This window comes from Rana temporaria, chromosome 6 (assembly GCF_905171775.1).
Source record: "Rana temporaria chromosome 6, aRanTem1.1, whole genome shotgun sequence".
Classification (NCBI taxonomy): domain Eukaryota; kingdom Metazoa; phylum Chordata; class Amphibia; order Anura; family Ranidae; genus Rana; species Rana temporaria.
In genome coordinates, this window is record NC_053494.1 from 53117693 (window position 1) to 53138955 (window position 21263).

Genomic DNA, 21263 nt, shown 5'->3' on the forward strand with positions numbered 1-21263 from the left:
GCTTTCCAATCTTTAGATGTGGTGGCTGCATTAGTTTATGTTTTTCAGGCTTTGCCCTTTTCACTTGGTAATCCTGCGAACATCATAATTCCTCTTCCTTAATGTCTAAACTTATTTCTCCATTGTGTGCATGGGGGCAGCCATGGCTGTGACACATGTAAACAAAAAGCGCCGCTCCAAGCACCAATGTATTGATCCAGTGGTTTTTAAAGCAGTGGGGAAGTGTTTTATTGCCTCCTCACCGCCTGATTTAAAGGGTCACTAAAGGATTTTTTTTTTTAGCTAAATAGCTTCCTTTACCTTACTGCAGTCCTGGTTTCATGTCCTCATTGTTCGTTTTTGCTTTGATGTTGCTGTAATTCCTCTCTGTTCTGGACACTTCCTGGTTATCTGTTTCCTGATCACCACAGTACTGGGAGATTTCTCACTGTGGTGACTAATCAAGGAGGTGTGTCTAAAACCCCTCAGCACCAATCCAGTTTCGTTTTGCAAAACCTTCACTGCCCTCTATTGGCTCTCTGGCTCTGTACATCAGAGAACCAGGAAACAGCAAAAACGAAACTGTAGGTACATTATATGATTGGTTATCAATTTTTAATCATTTTTAAAAGGAATCCGTTAACTATTATGTCTCTATACCCTGCAGCAAAAAAAAGGTTTTCCTTTAGTGACCCTTTAACTCTATATTGGCTAGACTACAGTTGCATGCATTGTACATAGTTGCAGCATGGCCCTGCTGAACTCAGTGGGTGAGTTTGACAAGTGGTGCCCAAGTTATAAATGCCATGGCATGTGAACAGGCCCATCAGGCTGTTCTACAGTTTAGGTGGGCAGTAACAATGGCTCAGCTGCCCATTTTTATTTTCACAGACGGCTCAGTCCCCACCTATGGTTGGTAGCTGGCGTGACCAGCTACTGATTATGTGACCATTGTGACAGCCAATCAGTGGTCACATGATCACTGATTCATCCCGCCCCTGGGGCATACAGGCACTAGATAACGGGGCTGAGTGCAAAGGGGTTACAATTCCTGTGTCCCTAAATGGACAATAAAAATAATCTTATGCACTAGACAGTTCACCAGCATCACCCCCCTGTTGCCGTTCTTCAGCATAGTAAAACAGCTTTAAAATTCCTTGAGGGCACATTTTACTTTTGTGGTCAGATGCCAATTTGCCAAGCACTTCAAACAGCAGTTTGAAAGTCCTACTTCTTACCTGAACCAATATGAAAACCCCCGACAGTGCTGGAATATAATTGAGAAAGCTGGATGGCAGCCTGGGGGCTCAGATCTTTCTCAATTAGAATGACAGATAAAAGGTCTCGTACCAAAGAGAGTGAGCGCAGGAAAAAAGGGCTAAAACTGTTTTCTAGAGATTTTTGCAGCCCATATAAAAAGGAATTTGCTGCATATTATGAAGCAAACTGGAAATTTGATTGGATTTACAAGTTCAATAAATATTAAAACGAGGTCCTCGACTTTAGTACTGCACAAAGCTCATAATAGTTTAATCCATCGGTGGGTTCCAACCAAATCAGATTTTGTTTTACTCTGGAAATGCCTTTTAAAACTTTTTGGAGGTTGATTTTAAGAGGTCTGCCTATCCCTCTAGCTTTTTGCATACATAGTGGCATTTCCTCCTCCTTAAAAAGCATATTAAACACAATTTCCCATATTTTGAAACAAAAGAAAAGATCACTACTGTAAGTCTGATACACGTACCAGTGTACAAAATTGTGTTTGTGCATTACGGCGAGTCCAGCGGCAATCTCACATGCCATACGCTGCAGCAGCATGATCTCCGTGTCGCTGTTCAACTTCTCCCTCTCATTACTTAAATAGGTCTTCAGGTCACCCTGCAAAGGAAAGCAACATATCATCATCCGCTTCTTCATCTGCTGATTGCACTTCAGAGATGCTTAAAAAGCAGCAACTAAATACATTACTTAGATCTAATCAGTCAACAAGGTTATTATTAGTAAAGTTGAACAGCTTAATAGTCTTCAACTCATCATGTTTCACGTCTCAAATAAGAATTCCTCCTGAACACAGCATGTACATTTCCTTTTATGGGTAATTTAGGTTTCTTCCTGTTTATACTGCAAAATAGCCACTAGCTTTTAACAACTAGGTTAACTTTTGAAAATAAAAGCAGTCCATAGTATTAGACACCATAGTAAGCTACCAACCAGGGGCCCAGGCTTATAAAATTCAAGAGTTACAGATCAGCTTAACAGCAAATTCTGGCTTCCCGCATGGTTAAAAAAAAAAAAAAAAAAAATGTGTCTTTAACCACTTGACCTCCGGACTTGCACAAAGTTATAGCGTCTACAAACTATGGGATATTTACTGGAATTTTTATACTAGAAATGGCGGCCATCAGCGTCTTATAGCGGACCTGTGATATTGAGGCAGACATTCTGACATTTTGTGGAAACCAGCGAAACCAATACGGCGATCGGTGCTAAAAATATGCACCGTCGCTGTTCTAATGACTAGGGATGAGTCGAACACCCACTGGTTCGGTTCGCACCAGAACATGTGAACAGGCAAAAAATTTGTTTGATCACGCAAACACCGTTAAAGTCTATGGGACACGAACATGAAGTCAAAAGTGCTCATTTTAAAGGTTAATATGCAAGTTATTGTCATAAAAAGTGGGGCCCTGGGGACATGTATCAAAAGTTAAAAAAAAAAAAAACTTGTTTTTTCGGGAGCAGTGATTTTATTAATGCTTTAAGTGAAACAATAAAAGTGCAATATTCCTTTAAATTTTGGTGGGGGGGCTTGAAAAGTAGCGAATGTTTCCTGTATTTACAACTGTCCCTGCACAAAATGTCATTTCTAAATAAAAAAAGTACCGCATTTATCGGTGTATAACACGCACAGGCATATAACACACACTGTAACTTTAAAGTGGTAGTAAACTCTTTACTACCACTTTTACCTACAGGTAAGCCTATAATAAGGCTTACCTGTAGGTATAAAGAAGATCTCCTAAACCTGTACAGTTTAGGAGATATTCCTGTCGCAATGCGCCGCAGAGATTCTTGGCTAAAGGCCTGGCAGCTGCCGGACCTTGCCGGAATGAAGTGGTGCGTGCGGGAGTGACGGCATCGCCGCTCCAGCCAATCACAGCACTGGAGCGGCGATACACGGAAGACATGCCGAGGCAAGATGACATCTCGCTCGGCGTGGACCAGGTAAGTTCTCTACACCTCGTTCCAAGGTACGTATTTCATAATGAGCTAGCATGCGGTGCATACTAGCTCATTATGCCTTGTAGGTGTGTAAAAAAAAAAAATAATTATTGCGAGTATACAATCGCTTTAAGAGGGAAATTTCAGGAAAAAAAAACTTCCACAGCCCCCTGCGTACAACACGCAGGCACAGTTTACCCTCTATTTTCAGGGTAAAAAAGTGAGCGTTATACGCCAATAAATACAGTCATTTAAAACTACTCGTGGCTAGTCACAAATTGTCAGGTCCCGGCAATACAGATCAAAGTCATTGAAAAAAATGGCAGGGGGGACTGGTATGAATATTAAGGGGAACCTCTGAAAAAATCCCCCCCCCCCCAAATTCCATATCAATTGAAAGAAAGGGTTGGGACTTTAAATGAGATGCGTGTTGATGAAAACAGTATGTATAAGTAAATAAATAAAGTAGTATAGCGTAATAACCAGGCTCAAACTTAATAGTGCGATTTCTCCACAGGAATTTGTTCAGTTTACCAAATTCGTTAACAGGTCGAATTCATACTCGGTATGGAACAGACCAAAAACACAGTTTGAGATTCTTTGCCTTAAAAACGCTCCCCAAAGGCACTTAATCTCCTTCCTGTATGCCATGTTTTTTTCCAGTTTGGATTTAAAGGCAGACGTCACTAATCTAAAGTGGGAAGATGAACTTGGCATTGATATATCTACCGACCAATGGCAGGTTATTTTTCGCAGGATGCATAAAGGTTCCTTGAACGTTTTGACTCAAGAAAATGGGTATAAGATCTATTCAAGATGGTACAAAACACCCCAAATTATTTGCAAATTTAATCCGAGTGTCTCAGCCGTATGCTGGCGATGCAATATTGCTCTGGGATCTCTGCTCCATATATGGTGGGATTGCATTCTTAAGCCCTTTTGGAGAAAAATTCACAACCTAATTTCTAGTATTACTACCTACACCCCTGATTACACGGCTGAGCAATACTTACTGCATCTTTCTTCCCTACCCCATTCAACATATAAAAACTCAATTGTTTTACATCTCATAAATGCGGCCAGGCTTTGCATCCCAATATAATGGTTGCAGTCCTCCCCCCCTACTATTTCTGATTGGATAAAAAAAGTTCAACATATAGCAGATATGGAAAACCTAATCCATCAATCGAACGATTCCTCTAACAGTTTCAATAAAAAATGGGCATGCTGGTCTAACTTCACAGAATCTAGTGAATTTCAGTTATTGTCTATCAATTGACCTCACCGGCTTTCATCTGTTCCTTATGGAATAAGTTTCATCAAGTTTCGCACGAGATGGTATTTTATGTGTTTGACTCTTTTTATTGCTGCCACACTTCATTTCATAAGCTTCTTCCCCTTTCTTTGTCCTCTCTTCCCTTTCCCTACTCCATTTCTCTCTAAAATATGATACACTGTTATTTGTTTTCAGTGACTAGAATTGTTGTTTCTCCTTATTGAAATTGACTAATTGTATATGTATCACAATACTCGACTTGAATTTGATTGTTGAACCACTGTATGTTTATTTACATATTGAAAATAAAAACATTTAAAAAAAATAAAAAAATAACTTGGCAACCAAATTGCAAGCCGAATTCAACGGTCTAACTTGGTATGTTAAAAGCAGAGGATTGGTTGCACACATTTGCAAATATATGGATAAGCCACAGGCCGCTTAGGCCCCTTTCAGACGTCCGCTCCGCCTGTCCGTTTTTACAAGTCCGTTAACGGACTTGTAATACATCCCTATGGGATCGCTTCCGTTAGCGGATGGAGCATCCGCTAGCGTCCGTCGGGATCCGGTTTTCGGACGGAAGAAAACCCTATTTTTCTTCCGTCCGGCGGAACAGAACTAATGCAGACGGACAGACGGTCCGTCTGCATCCGGTTACCCATAGGGCAGAGCGGAGCTGAGACAGGACGGTCCCTGCACTGTGTGCGGGGACCGCCCTATCCGCCGACAGCTGAGCAGGGATCCCCGCTGAGCCGACGGAGACACACGGAGCGGACCCAGAAACGGTCCGCTCCGTGTGAAAGAGCCCTTACAAGGCTCTCTGCATTCATGTGGTCCTAACTAAACTTTTCTAGTTTCCTCAGTAGAGGCATACAAGTGCTAATGAGTAGATGGAGAGCAGGTGACTAGGGGTGTGTGTCACCAGCCAGCCTCCATCTAGATCAGGGATCCTCAAACTACGGCCCTCCAGCTGTTGTAGAACCACACATCCCATGAGGCAGTGTAACACACTGACATTCACAGACATGAATAGGTATGATGGGAATTGTAGTTCCTGAACAACTGGAGGGCCGTAGTTTGAAGAACCCTGATCTAGATATACACCTTTTGGCTGCTACCTCAACTGGGGGGTGCAGTGTGACAACCGGCATCCAAAATTTAGCTGAAACATATTTCATAAGCAGATAAACAGAAATACACAAGAAGATCAAATACATGGAAGAGATTCACTCATGAATTCCATGCTTGCAGGAAATTTCCACAGGTGTCATTTTATTGTTTCCATTAATCATGAGTTGTTCCAATATTAAGAGATGACAGAATGTATTTTTTCTATTATTCAGGGAGGAGTGTATTGCTCATTTGCTGTGGCCAGAACTTAAAACTTAACAGAATAATTATGTCAGCATAGAAAATTCCCCAAGCACCATCACACGTACAATTTAGAGGCACTCCAAGCAACAAATGTCACACACTGCAAATTTCTATATGTGGTTTAGCCTGGGGTTCTAGCCTTTCATTATGTGGTTATATGCTATGCTGCCCCTTTTTAATTTTCAGACAGACAGCAAAGAATCTACAGCGTACTCAGCTCACCAGACTTGCATTGTTCAGGCATAGAAACTGGTATTCCTAGAACAAAAACAATGACAGCATGGTGACTAAGCAGTGGTTGGCCTGGCTTACTACAGATAGTGTATATCCAGCTTAAAAAAAACAAAAAAAAAAAAACTAAAAATCGGACAGATAATCTGTGTCCCTACCATTCCATTAAAGCCAAAAAAGGTAAATACAACCCTTGCAGTGACATCTGCCCCCCTTTACCATAGGGGAGCAGTATTAAGGCGATTACTTACCCTATTCCTTGGTCCAGCAGGCTCCAGTGTGGTTTTACCTGAAGCTCTGGATTGTGGGAGCTCCCTCAATATTATGTATGGTGCAAGGCTACTGACCCTGCAATGTACATGGAGGAGGAGGAGAGTATGCAACTGCAGCTAAGAGAGCACCCTATCCCTGCACCCCTAGACCAGAAACCCTTGCCCAGGGGTACACTCCAATTCTGCATTAACTTCTCCTACAGCAGTTTTTTTTGTATGGTACCAAGGTGTCTTACACTATGGTCAAGTTTCCTATGGGAGAAAAGAGCAGACTGTACATGTTCCCAGTCTTTTTTGGATTTTTTTTTCTTTTTTAAAGAACCAAAAAAACTTCAGAGCATTTTTTTTTTTTTTTTAAAGATGCGCGCGCGCACACACACACACACACGCACTAAAATATTCCAGTCTAGATCTTTCTGCACAGAAAAATACAGTGCAAAAAAAAAGGCTTGTTTTTGGGTGTAATTACGCTTGTATGGTGTTTACAGACATACGTGTAAACTCATTCTAGTGGCTAGAATATTCATATATAGTCTAGCCACTAGAATGAATTCACATATGCGAGTAGATTACCTCAGTAAGCAATGCAAGTTTAGGGCATTTGGAGGGCCCTATTTACACTCATCCAATTTAATGCAGAAAGTGTCTTCCATTTTGCTGCATAAAAGTGCATGTCAAGCAGAAATCCTATTCTTTGCCATGTGGCTTGTTCACAACTACTGCATGCAGTGCAGTCTAGTGTGAAAAACAAAGCGAAATGCTATGGGTCCATTACATGCTGGTGTTACCATGCATGCTAACAGTGCAACTCCAGCCCAAATCACTTGGGGACTCTGCTGTACTGCTCTCAGACTCTGCTGAAGTGTCGTGGCCACTATGTGGGAGTCTTGTGAGAGTTATTTTACATGGCATTTGTGGTTCGGGTGGCAAAACTAGAAGGTAAAAGCAGAATTTTCTGGGTAGAAACTTTTACAGGAGATGTTTATAGTAGAAATCTCAGTTTGTATGGACTAATGAGATAAAAAAAAACAAGTTCTGGACAGCCGCACTGCAAAAATTGCCTTTTATTCAAAAAATGTAATCAAAAATACATGCTGTGGCATGCATTTTTGATAAACATTTTTGAATAAAAAGGAAATTTTGGCGTGCGACTGACCAGAACTTCTTTCCATCTCATTGCTATATGGATAGCCAGCACCTGTGGCTTCTAAACTGGGAGGAGAGGTTTACTGCTTGACCTACCTGGAGCGGCAATATCCCTTTCTCCTGTATGGGCTAATGCTTGAATAAAGAATTTTGCATATACTATATGTTGCAGCTTACCAGTCCTTCGTGTAAATATAATTTGGGATCAAGTTTTTTTTTTTATATATATATATATATATATATATATATATATATATATATATATATATATATATATATATATATATATATATATATATATATATATATATATATAAAACTAAAAACACAGGTAACTTAGTATAAAAAATAAAAACTATTAATCATCTCAACAATTCCCTTTTTTTGTTTGTGAAATTGGTCCAAAATACAATTTTTCTTGTCAAAAGGTAAAAGCTTATATATGATGGAACTTAAAATTCCACTGGGTGGCAGCATGGTACCATTTTCTGATACATTTACATATTGTGCCATAGCAAACTGCAAATCAAACATTTGTATATTTGTTTTTACTGGAGAGAAAGGAAGGAAAAAAAAAAAAAAAGAAGAAGAGGTATTAGAAAGTTGGCTTGGCAGATCACAGGAATAGAAAAGTGTAATCAAAAAAAGTATGCTACTCTGAAGTTCCAACATAACATTGAATATTATATATTAGATGTATAGATATAATGAATGTACAATCTGAGGAAGAGCTTTAACCCTTTATAATTAACAAATTTATAATTTAACCCTTTATAATTTATGAACAACTGTTTTTTTTTATTTAAAAAAAAAAGAAAGAAAAAAAGAATAGTGGGCAAGTTCCAAGGACCGCGCCGGTTTTTAGTGGTTTCTATGTCCCTGTGGCTCACAGTCCTAGTAACTGTCACATAAGACAGCATGGGTACTGAAAAGCTGAGTTAGGCTTACCGGTAACTCCTTTTCTGAGAGTCTTCCAGGACAGCCCATGAGACCTAGGGCTCCTCCTACCAGGACAGGAAACACGTTAACCCCCACTGAATAAAAGGGCGGTCCTCCAGGCCCCATGCCAGTCTTCAAGAACCGTAGGACTACCCTGAAAAACGTATGCATTAAAACACATAACTTCCATACAAAACCGGGTGGGAATCCGGCTGTCCTGGAAGACTCTCAAAAAAGGAGTTACCGGTAAGCCTAACTCAGCTTTTCTCTCAAGCGTCTTCCAGGACAGCCCATGAGACGATGAGCCAGAACTTACCAGTCTAGGGTGGGACAACTGCCTGAAGGACCTTTCGACCAAACGCCTGTTCTTGAGCGGATAGCAGATCCAGGCGATAATGTTTAATGAAGGTCGAATAACTGGACCATGTGGCAGCCTTTCAGATTTGTTCCGGTGAAGCACCAGCCCTCTCAGCCCAGGACGCAGACAAAGCTCTTGTTGAATGCGCAGTAACAAAAGGTGTAGGAACTTCTCTAATTTTGTAAGCTTCCGAGATGGCTTGCTTAATCCATCTAGCCAATGTGGCTTTAGATGCACTCTTACCCTTGTGTGTACCGGAAAAAAGGACAAATAAAGCGTCTGTCATTCTGAAGGTCTTGGTGACCTCCAAATAGGCAAGAAGGGTTCTTCTCACATAAAAAAAAAACGAAATGTATTTTCCTGATCACACTGTGGCGAACTACAAAAAGGATGGCAGTACAATGTCCTGTGATCTGTGAAATGTACTGGCTACCTTAGGCAAAAAAACCTGGATCAGTTTTTAAAACAACTCGATCCTCAAAAATTGTGAGGAATGGCTCCCTCATTGATAAGGCCTGTAACTCGCTTACTCTACGAGCTGAAGTAATTGCCACTAAAAAAAAATAGTTTTTAAGGTAAGTAATTTAACAGAAATATCCTCTAAGGGCTCAAAAGGAAACTCAACCAGAGTTTGAAGTACCAAGGACAGGTCCCATGTTGGACAACTTCTTAGCACTACTGACCTGGCCCTTGAAATGGATTTAAAAAATCTTGCTACCGTGGGATTTTCCAAAAGAGAAAACTGAAGGAAAACACTGGTAGCTGCCGCCTGTACCTTCAAGGTACTAACTGAAAGACCCTTGTCGACACCCTCTTGAAAAAAATCCAAAATAGAAGCAACGTCATGCGTTGATCTTTGGTTTTCAGACAACCATGAATTAAACTTTTTTCCAAACTTTGCAATATATAGCTCTAGTGACTGGTTTTCTGCAATTCACCAAAGTTCTGATCACTTTGTCAGACAATGCCTGAGCCTTCAGTATCTTTTCTTCAGATACCAAGCCGTCAAACTTAAGGAAACCACCTGTGGGTGTGACACTGGACCCTGCGACAGCAAGTCCTCTCTGTTCTGAAGTCTCAGTGGAGGCTCCGAGACCAGAGACTGTAGCAGGGAAAACCATGGCCTCCTGGGCCAGAAGGAGGCGATCAGAATGAGGTCTGTTTCTTCTAGGAGAAACTTCCGGAGCACTTCCGGAATAAGTCTGATCGGCGGAAAGGCGTAGCAGAGGTCGAATGGCCACGGATTCGCCAGGGCATCGATCCCCAGTGATTGATCTTTTGGGTTTAGAGAGAAAAAACTCCTGCGTCTTGCGGTTGTCCCGATTTGCGAACAGATCTGCTTCGGGACAACCCCATTTGTTGGTGATCTCTGCAAAGACCTCTGGATGAAGCGACCAATTGTCTCGCTCCACATTGTGGCGACAGATAGTCTGCCAGACAGTTTTGCGTCCCCTTCAGGTGAGCTGCTGAAATTGACTAGATTTACTTCTGCCCATGACAAAATTTCCTCTGCAATCCATTAAAGAATCCGACTCCTCGTGCCTCCCTGTTTGTGGAGGTACGCAACTGTCGCAATGTTGTCAGATAGGATCTGGAGATTGTGACCCCTGATCTCCGACTGAAAGGCTTGCAGGGCTCTCTGAACCGCTAGCAGCTCTCTCTGGTTCGATTAAGCTTTTGCTTCTCTCAAGGACCATTTCCCCTGTGCGACTTGGTCTTTGACGTGGGCTCCCCATCCCCAGGAACTTGCGTCTGTCGTGATCCTCTTGGATACCGGAATGGACCATGGCAGGCCTTTTGTTAGGTGCAGATTTGTCCTCCACCACTACAAACTTATTTTTACCTTGGTAGGTAACCAAACTCTTGGCTCCAGGGACCTTGCGTCTCCATCCCAGTTTTCCAGAAGGAATTTCTGCAATGGTCTCTGATGGAATCTTGCCCATGGTACTGCAGGGAAACACGAGGTCATCAGACCCAACGTCCTTGAAATTTCCCTCAGCGATACCAACTGATTGGTCTGTAAGGCTGACACTGCTTGCACCATCTTGGAGACCTTCTAGAGAAGCCTGAATAGTCAACACAAAGCATGAGACATCTGCTGTAACACAGACAGCATATACACAACATTATTCTGACTATACAATTCCATATTTTGTGGCAATGTTGGTAACGAGAAGAAAAAAAAATCCCAGGAGGATTAGATTCTATTTGAAGAGGCACATAAACAGTGTACACAGCTAAACACATTTATTCCCCACACAGCATGTGCACTTACTTTAACAATTGCCATTGCATGAGAATGGCTTGTGATTGGGCATCATCAGTAGGCACCAACACGGTCCCCCCATTGGCTCAATCCCCACCACGTGCTCCGCCTGCCATCCAACCCGGAGCAGCCCTTCATCTCGTCCACGCCCATCCTAGACACGGCCCCCCATTGGCTCAATCCCCACCACATGTTCCGCCTGCCATCCAACCCGGAGCAACCCTTCATCTCGTCCAGTCCCATCCTAGACATATCATCCCTGGCCCCAGATGCTTGTGGGAGATGTAGTTCTATGTGAAGGGGAGCTGTGGACGCGATATACCTCAGTACAGGATTTTCTCACGTGCTCACAGAGAGGGCTCGGCGTGCCGGCTGTGGCACGCATGCCACAGGTTCGCCATCACTGTCTTATGACATCAGCAAAAATCTGAGGCATGCCGTTAGTGAGAGTGGCTATCCCAGGCTACATTTTTTTTTAAAGCTTACCAGTCCTCCTATAGGTGACCGTGTAAGCTGAAGGTTAAAGAATAAGTTCACGTTTGATGGTCCTCCCTCATGGCTAGATCATTCATCGAGTTCTGTGAATGAATAAACTACAAGTACTAACAGTCTTCACGGCTGACCACTTGTAGTTCTTAATGAACTGCCGAGGCACTGTTAAGCATTCTAGGTAGTTCACCGATTCGGTCAGTGTGAAATTGCATGCCTGTACGAGCAGACAGCTTGCATAGACATTCTGCAGGAAGCCTGCATTGCACCTGTAATCTGATGTTTACAGGTGCAATGTTTTCCAGGCTCCAAAAAAAATAAAAAATTATATATATATATATATATATATATATATATATACTTTTTCCAACTCATCCTTTAAGGCCGGGTTCACACTAGTACGACACAACTTGTATGACCGTTGATCCTACTTTGCCCTGTGACATCGACTCTACTTCCATCTGACTTGAACAGAATACGATTTTGCTGACTTTAGAGATAGTCTGACTTTTCCTTTGACCAATCAAAACAATCCCAGTGTGACACAAATTCCTTTTCCTGCTGCTGTAATCACCATTTCAGATGTCACAAGTCAGATGGCTAGAACGAGGATCCAACTTGAAGGATATTGAATGGGCTGAAAATGGGACAAAGTTGGACCAAGGAAGTGCAGGAACTTTTTCTAATGTCGGACCGATTTGTGTTGGACCAGTTAAGACTGTTCTCAAATGGAAATATTGGTTTTCACACGTCATGCGTCATTCACGTGTAAAAATCAATGTTTCCCCTTTTGGAGCTGCCCTAACTGGTCTGACAAGAGTTAGTCTGACTTTGAAAATGCTCTGTGCACTTTGATCCTACTTCAGCACATTGAATATCATGGTTGGATTGCTGTCTTAACTGATTCGACTTTAGCATGCAAATTGTGCTCTGATGATCTTGAAGGGGAACTCCACGCCAAAAAAAAAACAAAACACACAAACAACGGCATGGGCCTACATGAGCATACCAGGCCCTTTGGTCTGGTATGGATTTCAAGGGAAACCACCCACACCAAAAAAAAAAAGGCATGGGGGTCCACCCAAAATCCATACCAGACCCTTTTCTGTGCACACAGCCTGGCAGGTCAGGAAAGGGGGTGGGGACGATCAAGCTCTCTCCTGAACTGTTTCCAGGCCGCATTTCCCTCAACATGGGGAGGCTGCTTTGGAGGCACCCCCCACCCCAAAGCACCTTGCCCCCATGTTGATGAGGACAAGAGCCTCTTCCCGACAACCCTGGCCGTTGGTTGCCGGGGAGCTTATAGGAATCTGGAAGCTCCCTCTAATAAGAGGCCCCCCAGATCCTGGGCCCCCCACCCTATGTGAATGAGCGTGAGTGGATTCCCATTAAAATTCATACAAGACCAAAGAGCTGGGTATGCTCATGGAGGGGAAACCCATGGCAGGGTTTTTTTTTTTTTTTTTTTTTTTTTTTTTTTTAACAATTTGCGTGGAGCTCCCCCTAAAGATTCATACTAAACAGAGCCTGGTATTGTCAGAAATCAAAGTCGGACCCCTGTTCATTGAAGTCGGACTTCAAGTCGCAGGGCAAAGTCAGATCCAAAGTGGTATGACTGTCGTGTCGTACCAGTGTGAACACGGCCCCAGAATTCAAGTGCCCTTCAATAAACGAGAAAGTAATGTAAATAATGTCAAGACCCTGGATGTGGATGTAATTTAAAGATCACTAGACAGGCCAGACAAAGTAAGTCAGACATCTCCCTCTAGTTATATGGACAGGTGGCAGGGGCATATTTTCTGGAAGCATGTCCTTGCTTTCCCTTGGCTTTGTGTAATATGCCTAACAGTCAACACGGCTGTCACAACAAAGCAATGTTTGTAAACCTGTTTGTCTGAACCATTACTGCTATACCCAACCACTGTAAGGCATAATAAAACACTACATTATTAAACAACCGTCAATGGAGTTGGGTACACATGTCCATCAGCTTCCATGGGAATGCAATTTCTTCTGATAGAATTTGAATATGTATATTGGGAATTTCATTTGTGCCAGTAAAATATATTTTTTTCCATATGCAGAGCTTTAAGACAGCGACTACATACACTAGTGAACATCAGTATCCATTTATCTTGTAAAAGGCAGATTATTAGGCAGATTTACCCAAATGCCACTCAGTATGTGCATGTTTGTCATCAACAAAGCAGAAACTATTTAAATATAATGACATGAAACTACTGGGACAGAAAGCTGTATGTATCTTTAGAAACATCTGCATTGCAACTTACAGAAACGCCTTGTAAAAACATTTTCCAATTAAGGTGTGAATAAACAGCAACATTACTGCCAAGTAAATCATGCTTTGTAATCTAGGTGACACCCTAAAGGCTTTTCCAATCCCGTGAACACATATGCCTGGCAGTACATTTACAGCACCACAATGCTAGTTGAGCTACTTTCACACTGAGGCGCTTTAAATAGCATTTACAAAGCGCCTCTCCTGCCACTTTAGTGTGAAAGCCTGAGTGCTTTCACACTGGAGCGGTGCGCTGGCAGGATGCAAAAAAAAAGAAGTCCTGCAAGCAGCATCTTTGAGGTGCTTTAGGAGCGGTGTATACACCGCTCCTAAAGCGCCCCTGCCCATTGAAATCAATGAGCAGCACCGCTGCAGCAGTGCTTTGCAGGCGCTTTTATCCCTTTTTTGGCCACCAGCAGGGGGTTAAAAGCACCCCGCTAGTGGCCAAAAAGCGCAGCTAAAATGACGTTAAGGCGCCACTAAAAAATAGTGGCCCCAGTGTGAAAATGCCCTTAGGCTGGCCATACATTACACAATTTTCTATTTCAATTTCCGTTAGATTTACCTTCAACTATGTGGTGCAAGGGCCTGCCTGATTCCATACAAATTGAAAGTGTTTAGGTTTGACCTCATATTATATGTTTTTTGTAAATCTAAAGCAAACTTGTACAAGAAAATACACAAATACAAGCTGGGGATTCAGTAAACCCAATTAGTCAGAAAAGCTGTACCACATGAAAGTCTGCGACCATAGACCGTGGAAGAGTTCATGGACATTGCCTGACTACTTTTAAAACACTTGTCTGTAAAAATACAGAGATGAGAGCAGTTACAATAATCTTTGTGGACTATAAAAAGATGTAGCCAGCTGCCGCATGCGACCGGTGGACTGTACCGCCACATGGCCTGCCATAATGCAACAAAAAGGTAGGTAGTGGGATTTTAAATACCCCTCCAAATTATTTTTTTAAACAATAAAATATTTAAAAAACACGTATCAAATTGTTATGGCTTTTATGCGGATACCAGCAAAACATTATCCACTACAAACCTGTATGGCCGTTTGTCGAAATGAGGAACTAGGTATAACACGTTTCGTGGAAATTACCGCTTCTTTAGGACTTCTTAAAAATGTACATGATCACAAAAGTAGATTCTTTTTCTAGAAGATTTCAGTTTTATATATTTTTCATGCATCTTGTAACTAGACCACACAGTATACAGAGAGTACTGGTGGAAAGTCAAGTGAGGTATAGTCTCGCTGGCCCATGAGAGATGGATTGTCCCCAGAGCGGAGCTCTTTATAAAGGCCCCAGAGTTTCCATGTGGTGTAGTAGTAGCTTGCTCCTACAATAAAACTGAAATGTTCTGGAAAAATAATCTTTTGTGATCATGTACATTTTAAGAGGTCCTGAAGAAGCAGTAATTTCCATGAAACGTGTTGACCCTAGTTACTCATTTCGACAAACAGCCCATACAGGTTTGTAGCGGATACATTTTTGCTGGTATCCGTATACAAGCTATAACAATTTGATACACATTTTTAAATAATTTATTGTTTAAAATAAAGATGCAGCGATGTGGGAACCCTGCAAATCCACTGTGGGTTCCAGCATTGCATGTCTCCCAGCGCCAGTTCACAGTGCCCTATGCAAACTGCTGAGAGTGTCAATTGAAAGTTAGGGACACCCCCATATCAGTTTGCACATTGCAGTGCAAACTGCAAATTTGGACAGGACGGATCGCATGGGTGTGAACACCCATGCGATCCAATGCTGCTGCAGACCAAAAAAGGGTCCGAACACGATGCAAATTATGCCATACTAGCTGTATGGCTAAAATCGCATCACACAGATGCGAATCACATCCCATGTCAGACATCACACCAGTGGGAACCGCCCCTGACAGAAGTGATTGCTACTGGCTTCCAGAAACCATAACATTTGGCTATCTTGTTGCTAAGGAGGTTGCTCTCAATGAAGGAAAAGTGTTCTTTGATTGGATGAGGCCGAGAGGAAGGGCAGTGACGTTCTTATTTCTACCTCGACCAGAGAATGATTTGCATTCATTGAAAATATTCAAAGTGTTAAAATGGGGCCCATGCTGAGCGAGAATTCTCCTATGTGCATGAAGCAGCAAGGCTACTGCTCAGCAAGGGATCTGGAAGCCAGTGGCTATTACTGCAGCAGCAGCACCTGCTACAATGGATTTCTAGCTATAGGGATCAGCCAGCTGTGGCACACGCATAATTACATTGGTCCAAGCTGAATCAATGTAACCATGCAATAGCCAAACCTGGAAAACAGCTTCACAACACATGCACAAGTACACTCTGACGTGGTTGACATCGTGATAATATTTTCTTGATAGGTCAACATGAGGTTCTTAATAGTTGGATCAATTTTACCAACAATCCTTTTACTGTACTAAAAAAATACTCCTAACCCTAGGTTTGTTTTAGGTTTCAGGAGGTCACAGTTGGGGTCAGCTAAGCATGGACTTTGGCTGGGAGCTAATGACCGTAAGGGAAAATGATCCTCAGGGGGTATCCAAGGTACAAGCTCTGCTGGTCATAACAGAGGAGGTTGAGCGGGTTTTCTACTAGCTGAAGAATGCACATAACTATTATAAACCTGACTAATCTTTTAGTCACCTGTTGGTAATTTTGTAGAACTGACCAGTCAAGATATTTTCCTGCGTAGGGTAAATAAGGTGTCCCAGTAGAGTTTTACGTAAGCGAGTGTTAGGCCCCTTTCACACTGGGGCAGGACGTGCGGTGTCGGTATAGCGCCGCTAAAAATAGCGGCGCTATACCGTATGAATTGCAGCGGTATTCGGCCGCTAGCGGTGCGGTATTAACCCCCGTTAATGGCCGGAAAAGGGTTAATACCGCCCGCAATGCGCCTCTGCAGAAGGAGCAGTAAACACACCGCTCCTCTCACCGATCCAAAGATGCTGCTTGCAGGAGATTTTTTTCTCCTGCCAGCGCATCGCCTCAGTGTGAAAGCCCTCAGGCTTTCACATTGAGAATGCAGTGCAGGAGTTTTTCAGGCGGTATTTAGGAGCTTTTTAGTGCTAAACCGCCTGAAAAACTCCTCAGTGTGAAAGGGGCCTAAAACAAACTATAATATTAAACTATAGAAAAGCATAGTTATTTAATATTTAAAAGTGAGAGACTTTTCGTTTTGACAAATGTTATAAATGCAATCAAGGTTAACATAAATAAGCTGCATCAAACGCTCAAAATGTAGCTTTACTAATTAACGCCCAGTCGTTGAGCATATGCGTTGCTACCTTGCTCTGGAGCATGCTCCATTAGACCCCTTTCACACTGGGCCGTTTTGCAGGCGCTATTGCGCTAAAAATAGCGCCTGCAAACCGACCCTAAACAGCCGCTGCTGTATCTCCAGTGTGAAAGCCCTGAGGGCTTTCACGCTAAAGCGGTGCACTAGCAGGACGGTAAAAAAAGATCCCGCTAGCCGCATCTTTAGAGCGGTGTGTGTACCGCTCCCGCCCATTGAAATCAATGGGACACCGCGGCTATACCGCTGGCAGTGAGGTGCATTTTGCAGTGGTTATTAACCCTTTCTTGGCCACTAGCAGGGGGGGGGGGGGGGAAAACCACTGTGCTAGTGACCGAATAGCACAATTGGCGGTAAATTGGCAGTAAAGCGCTGCTAACATCGCCGACGCCGCCCCAGTGTGGGGCCTTAGCGCCCCCCAAAACTACTGATCATTGGGAGTTGGTAGATGGCAAAACCTAGCTGAAGCAAGATTGGTAGCTTCGCCCACTGGCTGCAGATGCCTAAGCAAATTTAAAGTGCAAAGTCCAATAAGCGTGCAAAAAAATAAAAAAAGTTTGCCTCTAATGCATTTTCTGCATTAAGGTAGAAAAACACCCTACTACTAATTTTAATAAAAAGGAGCCTTTAATATCACTTTAACCGCTTGTTGCCCGCAGATATACGTCTGCAGCATGGCACGGGCAGGCAAAAGGATGTACCTGTATGTCCCCTTTAAGAAGTGGTTGCTGTGGGCGCCCGCCGCGATCTCCGTGAGCGTGCCCGTGGCGATCGACTCACGGAGAGATGTTAGTGTAAACACTTCTCCCCGTTCTGCCTAGTGACACTGTCACTGATCGTGTTCCGTCATCGGGAACACGATCAGTGAAGTGTCACAGCAAGCCACGCCCCCTACAGTGAGAATCAACTACTCTGAACTGGGTAAGCTACGGGGCATTTCCAATTGGTCTAGGAGTGGATTGGTTTTTATCTCAAAACTTTAAACTATTGTGTTCTGATCCATCACATATAATTCAGATTAAAAAAAGATTGAACTAAAGGCTGTAATGTAACAAAATAGGTAAAAAGCCAAGGGGGTAAATACTTTTGCAAGGCACTGTATACGCATTCTCTGGAAATGTACAAAATTGATGATATTGGACTGTAGTGATAGGCTCCAATAACAGAATTTGGAATCTCACTCTTGAGGTAGACCCAAAACTCTGCCTAGTTGGATGAGGAGCTATTTACACCTGACACCTATGTCGCTATTCTTAGAGCCCTATTTATTGCTAGAAAATTTATAGCATGAAAATGTCTCTCTGCATTGACTCCTACGTATGCAGAGTGGGTTACTGACATAAATGAGACTCTCTTAAGGGAACATACAAACATAGCAGTGCCCACCGATCAGCCCTCAAACAAGGTATATACAGCTTTTTTTTTTTAATGTACAACACACACACACACACACACACACACACAGATCATTAGGCAGGGCTGTCTTAATGAGAGGGTACACCTAGGCACTGGCCAGGGGCCCCAGCTACATGGGGGCCCCTGCATTTCACCCAAAACTGCTGGTCCTTGAGCCCATGCTGGCCCGAAATTGGGGGCCCCATGATGGCACTGAGACTGATGGATACACAGGGGAGGCAGGTTGGCAGCGGTGCGCCATGCAGAACGATACCCATTATTTCACAGCCAGCAGGGAGGGGCAGGGCCGGAGCGCCAATGATGCTGACCCCCCCCAATGCAGCTTGAATGCTCGGGACTCAAAGGCTGTGGGGTAGAACCTGGAGTAGAAGCTGGAGTAGAAGCTGAGTCGGCAGCACTGAGAGCCCACTTGAGGAAGTAGCATTGTGGTGTCATGGTGAGACTAGCTGTTCAGCACTGTTTGCGCCAAAATAATTGGAATGCTCCCTCCTTCTGCTTGCATGATCGGTATAGGTGAGTGTAGTGCTGGAGGTGGGCACAGAGTCAAAAGTTTACATGCACTGTATCTCCACTGGAAAAGGGGGTACTACGTGTCCATTGTAGGGGCCCCAGAGCATTACTTTGCCCAGGGGCCAATGATGCTTTTAAGACGGCCCTGTCATTAGGATTATATAAAGTAAATAATGTGGGTTAACGAACCCTTTAAAAAACCCTTTATAGAATGTCAAAAACTCTGCAAGATGCTTTGTAAAAACCTGCTGTACATTTTGCCTATATACAAGCTGAACCCCATCTGAACAAGGCCTGAATCACTGAAATCATAAAATTATACAAGTGTAAAACCATCCTAATATTTGCACAGACATTGGCACCTCTTCCTAAAACAATGCAAACATCCTCAGTTACTCAGCAAAGAAAGCCTAACTAAAGCGTTTCAATCTGCAAGGTTAAAAATCAAAAGTTTCTAGTTACCGTATGTCTTCTAAACTATTGTACATGTTTTCTAAATCAATAAAGACATATTCAACCTAAAATCAGAGGCTTTTTTTCCTCTACCAGCTACCTGCATTAGGAGCTGGGGATTATTGTATTGCCTAGTGCAGGGGTCTCCAAACTTTTCAACACGAGGGCCGCATTGTAAATTTTAAAAGTATTTGGGGGCCGAAAAAAAATCAAGTATGTATAAAATATCAGCGGTCTCCTCACCAGTGCCCCCATCAGCAGTGCCCCATCAGAAGTGACTCCATGTCCCCATCAGCAGTGACCCCATGTCCCCATCAGCGGTGTCCCCATCACCATTGCTGATGGGAACACCACTGATGGGCACACCAATGATGGGGACAACGGTGTCCCCATCATCGCTGATGAGTACACCGCTGATGGGGACACCGGTGTCCCCATCAGCAGTGTCCCCATCAGCAGTGATAATATCAACGGTTTCCCCATCAACGGTGTCCCCATCAGTGTCCCCATCAGCAGTGACCCCATGTCCCCATCAGCGTTGTCCCCATCAGCAGTGTCCCCATCAGCGGTGTACCCATTAGCGTTGTCCCCATCAGCAGTGACCCCATGTCCCCATCAGCGGTGTCCCCATCAGCAGTGTCCCCATCAACGGTGTCCCCATCAGTGTCCCCATCAGCAGTGACCCCATGTCCCCATCAGCAGTGTCCCCATCAGCGGTGTCCCCATCAGTGGTGTCCCCATCAGCGGTAAAACCCCATGTCCCCATCAGCGGTGTCCCCATCAGCAGTGACCCCATCAGCGGAGTCCCCATCAGCAGCATCCCCATCATTGCTGATAGGGACACTGCTGAGGGGCACACCAATGATGGGGACTCTGATGATGGGGACACCGCTGATGGAGACACCGGTGTCCCCATCATCGCTGATGGGGACACCATGATGGGGACACCTGTGTCCCCATCAGAGGTGTCCCCATCAGCAGTGTCCCCAGCAATGTTCCCTTCAGCACAGCAATGTAGCAATCTCCCCTGTAGTGTGCTTATCAGCATTGTGCAACACAATAACATTGTCAGCCTCTTACCTCCATACTAGCTGATTGCAGCTCTTCTGCAGCTCCCGTCTCCGAGGTGCAACACCTCCCCTTTTCCCGCCCGCTGTTTGAAGTTATGATCCCTCTACGAGTGACATCATATGCGCGGCACCTCCCCTCTTCCCGCCCACTGTTTGAAGCTACAGTTCTTCCACGAGTGACGTCCAGATGCGGCACCTCCCCTCTTCCGCCCACTGTTTGAAGCTACAGTTCCTCCACGAGTGACGTCCAGATGCGGCACCTCCCCTCTTCCCGCCCACTGTTTGAAGCTACAGTTCTTCCACGAGTGATGTCCAGGCGCGGCACCTCCCCTCTCCCCGCCCACTGTTTGAAGCTACAGTTCCTCCACGAGTGACGTCCAGGTGCGGCACTTGCAAACTTCGTTTGAATTAACGATCCTTCCACGAGTGTAGCAGCGGGCGGGAAGAGGGGAGGTGCCGCACCTGTGATGTCACTCGTGAAGGGATCATAACTTGATACAGCGGCGGGAAGAGGGGAGGTGCCAAGCCTCGGTGGTCCCAGGCAGCATCCAATGAAAAAAAACGGCGCTGCTTGTCTAGTTAAAAAAAAAATGGTGTGGTAGCATGGGCAGCTTTGTTTACACAGCGGGCCGGATAAAACACACAAGCGGGCCGGATGTGG

At 43.8% G+C, this 21263-nt stretch overlaps 1 protein-coding gene across 1 annotated transcript in view; it reads right to left on the reverse strand.

Annotated features, from left to right (window-relative positions):
• Window positions 1-21263, reverse strand: part of LMTK2 (lemur tyrosine kinase 2) — a 150071-nt gene that overhangs the window by 51786 nt on the left and 77022 nt on the right. Inside the window, exon 7 of the mRNA XM_040356798.1 lies at window positions 1724-1857. Coding sequence (XP_040212732.1) covers window positions 1724-1857 — 134 coding nt within the window. The remainder of the gene's footprint in view (window positions 1-1723; window positions 1858-21263) is intronic.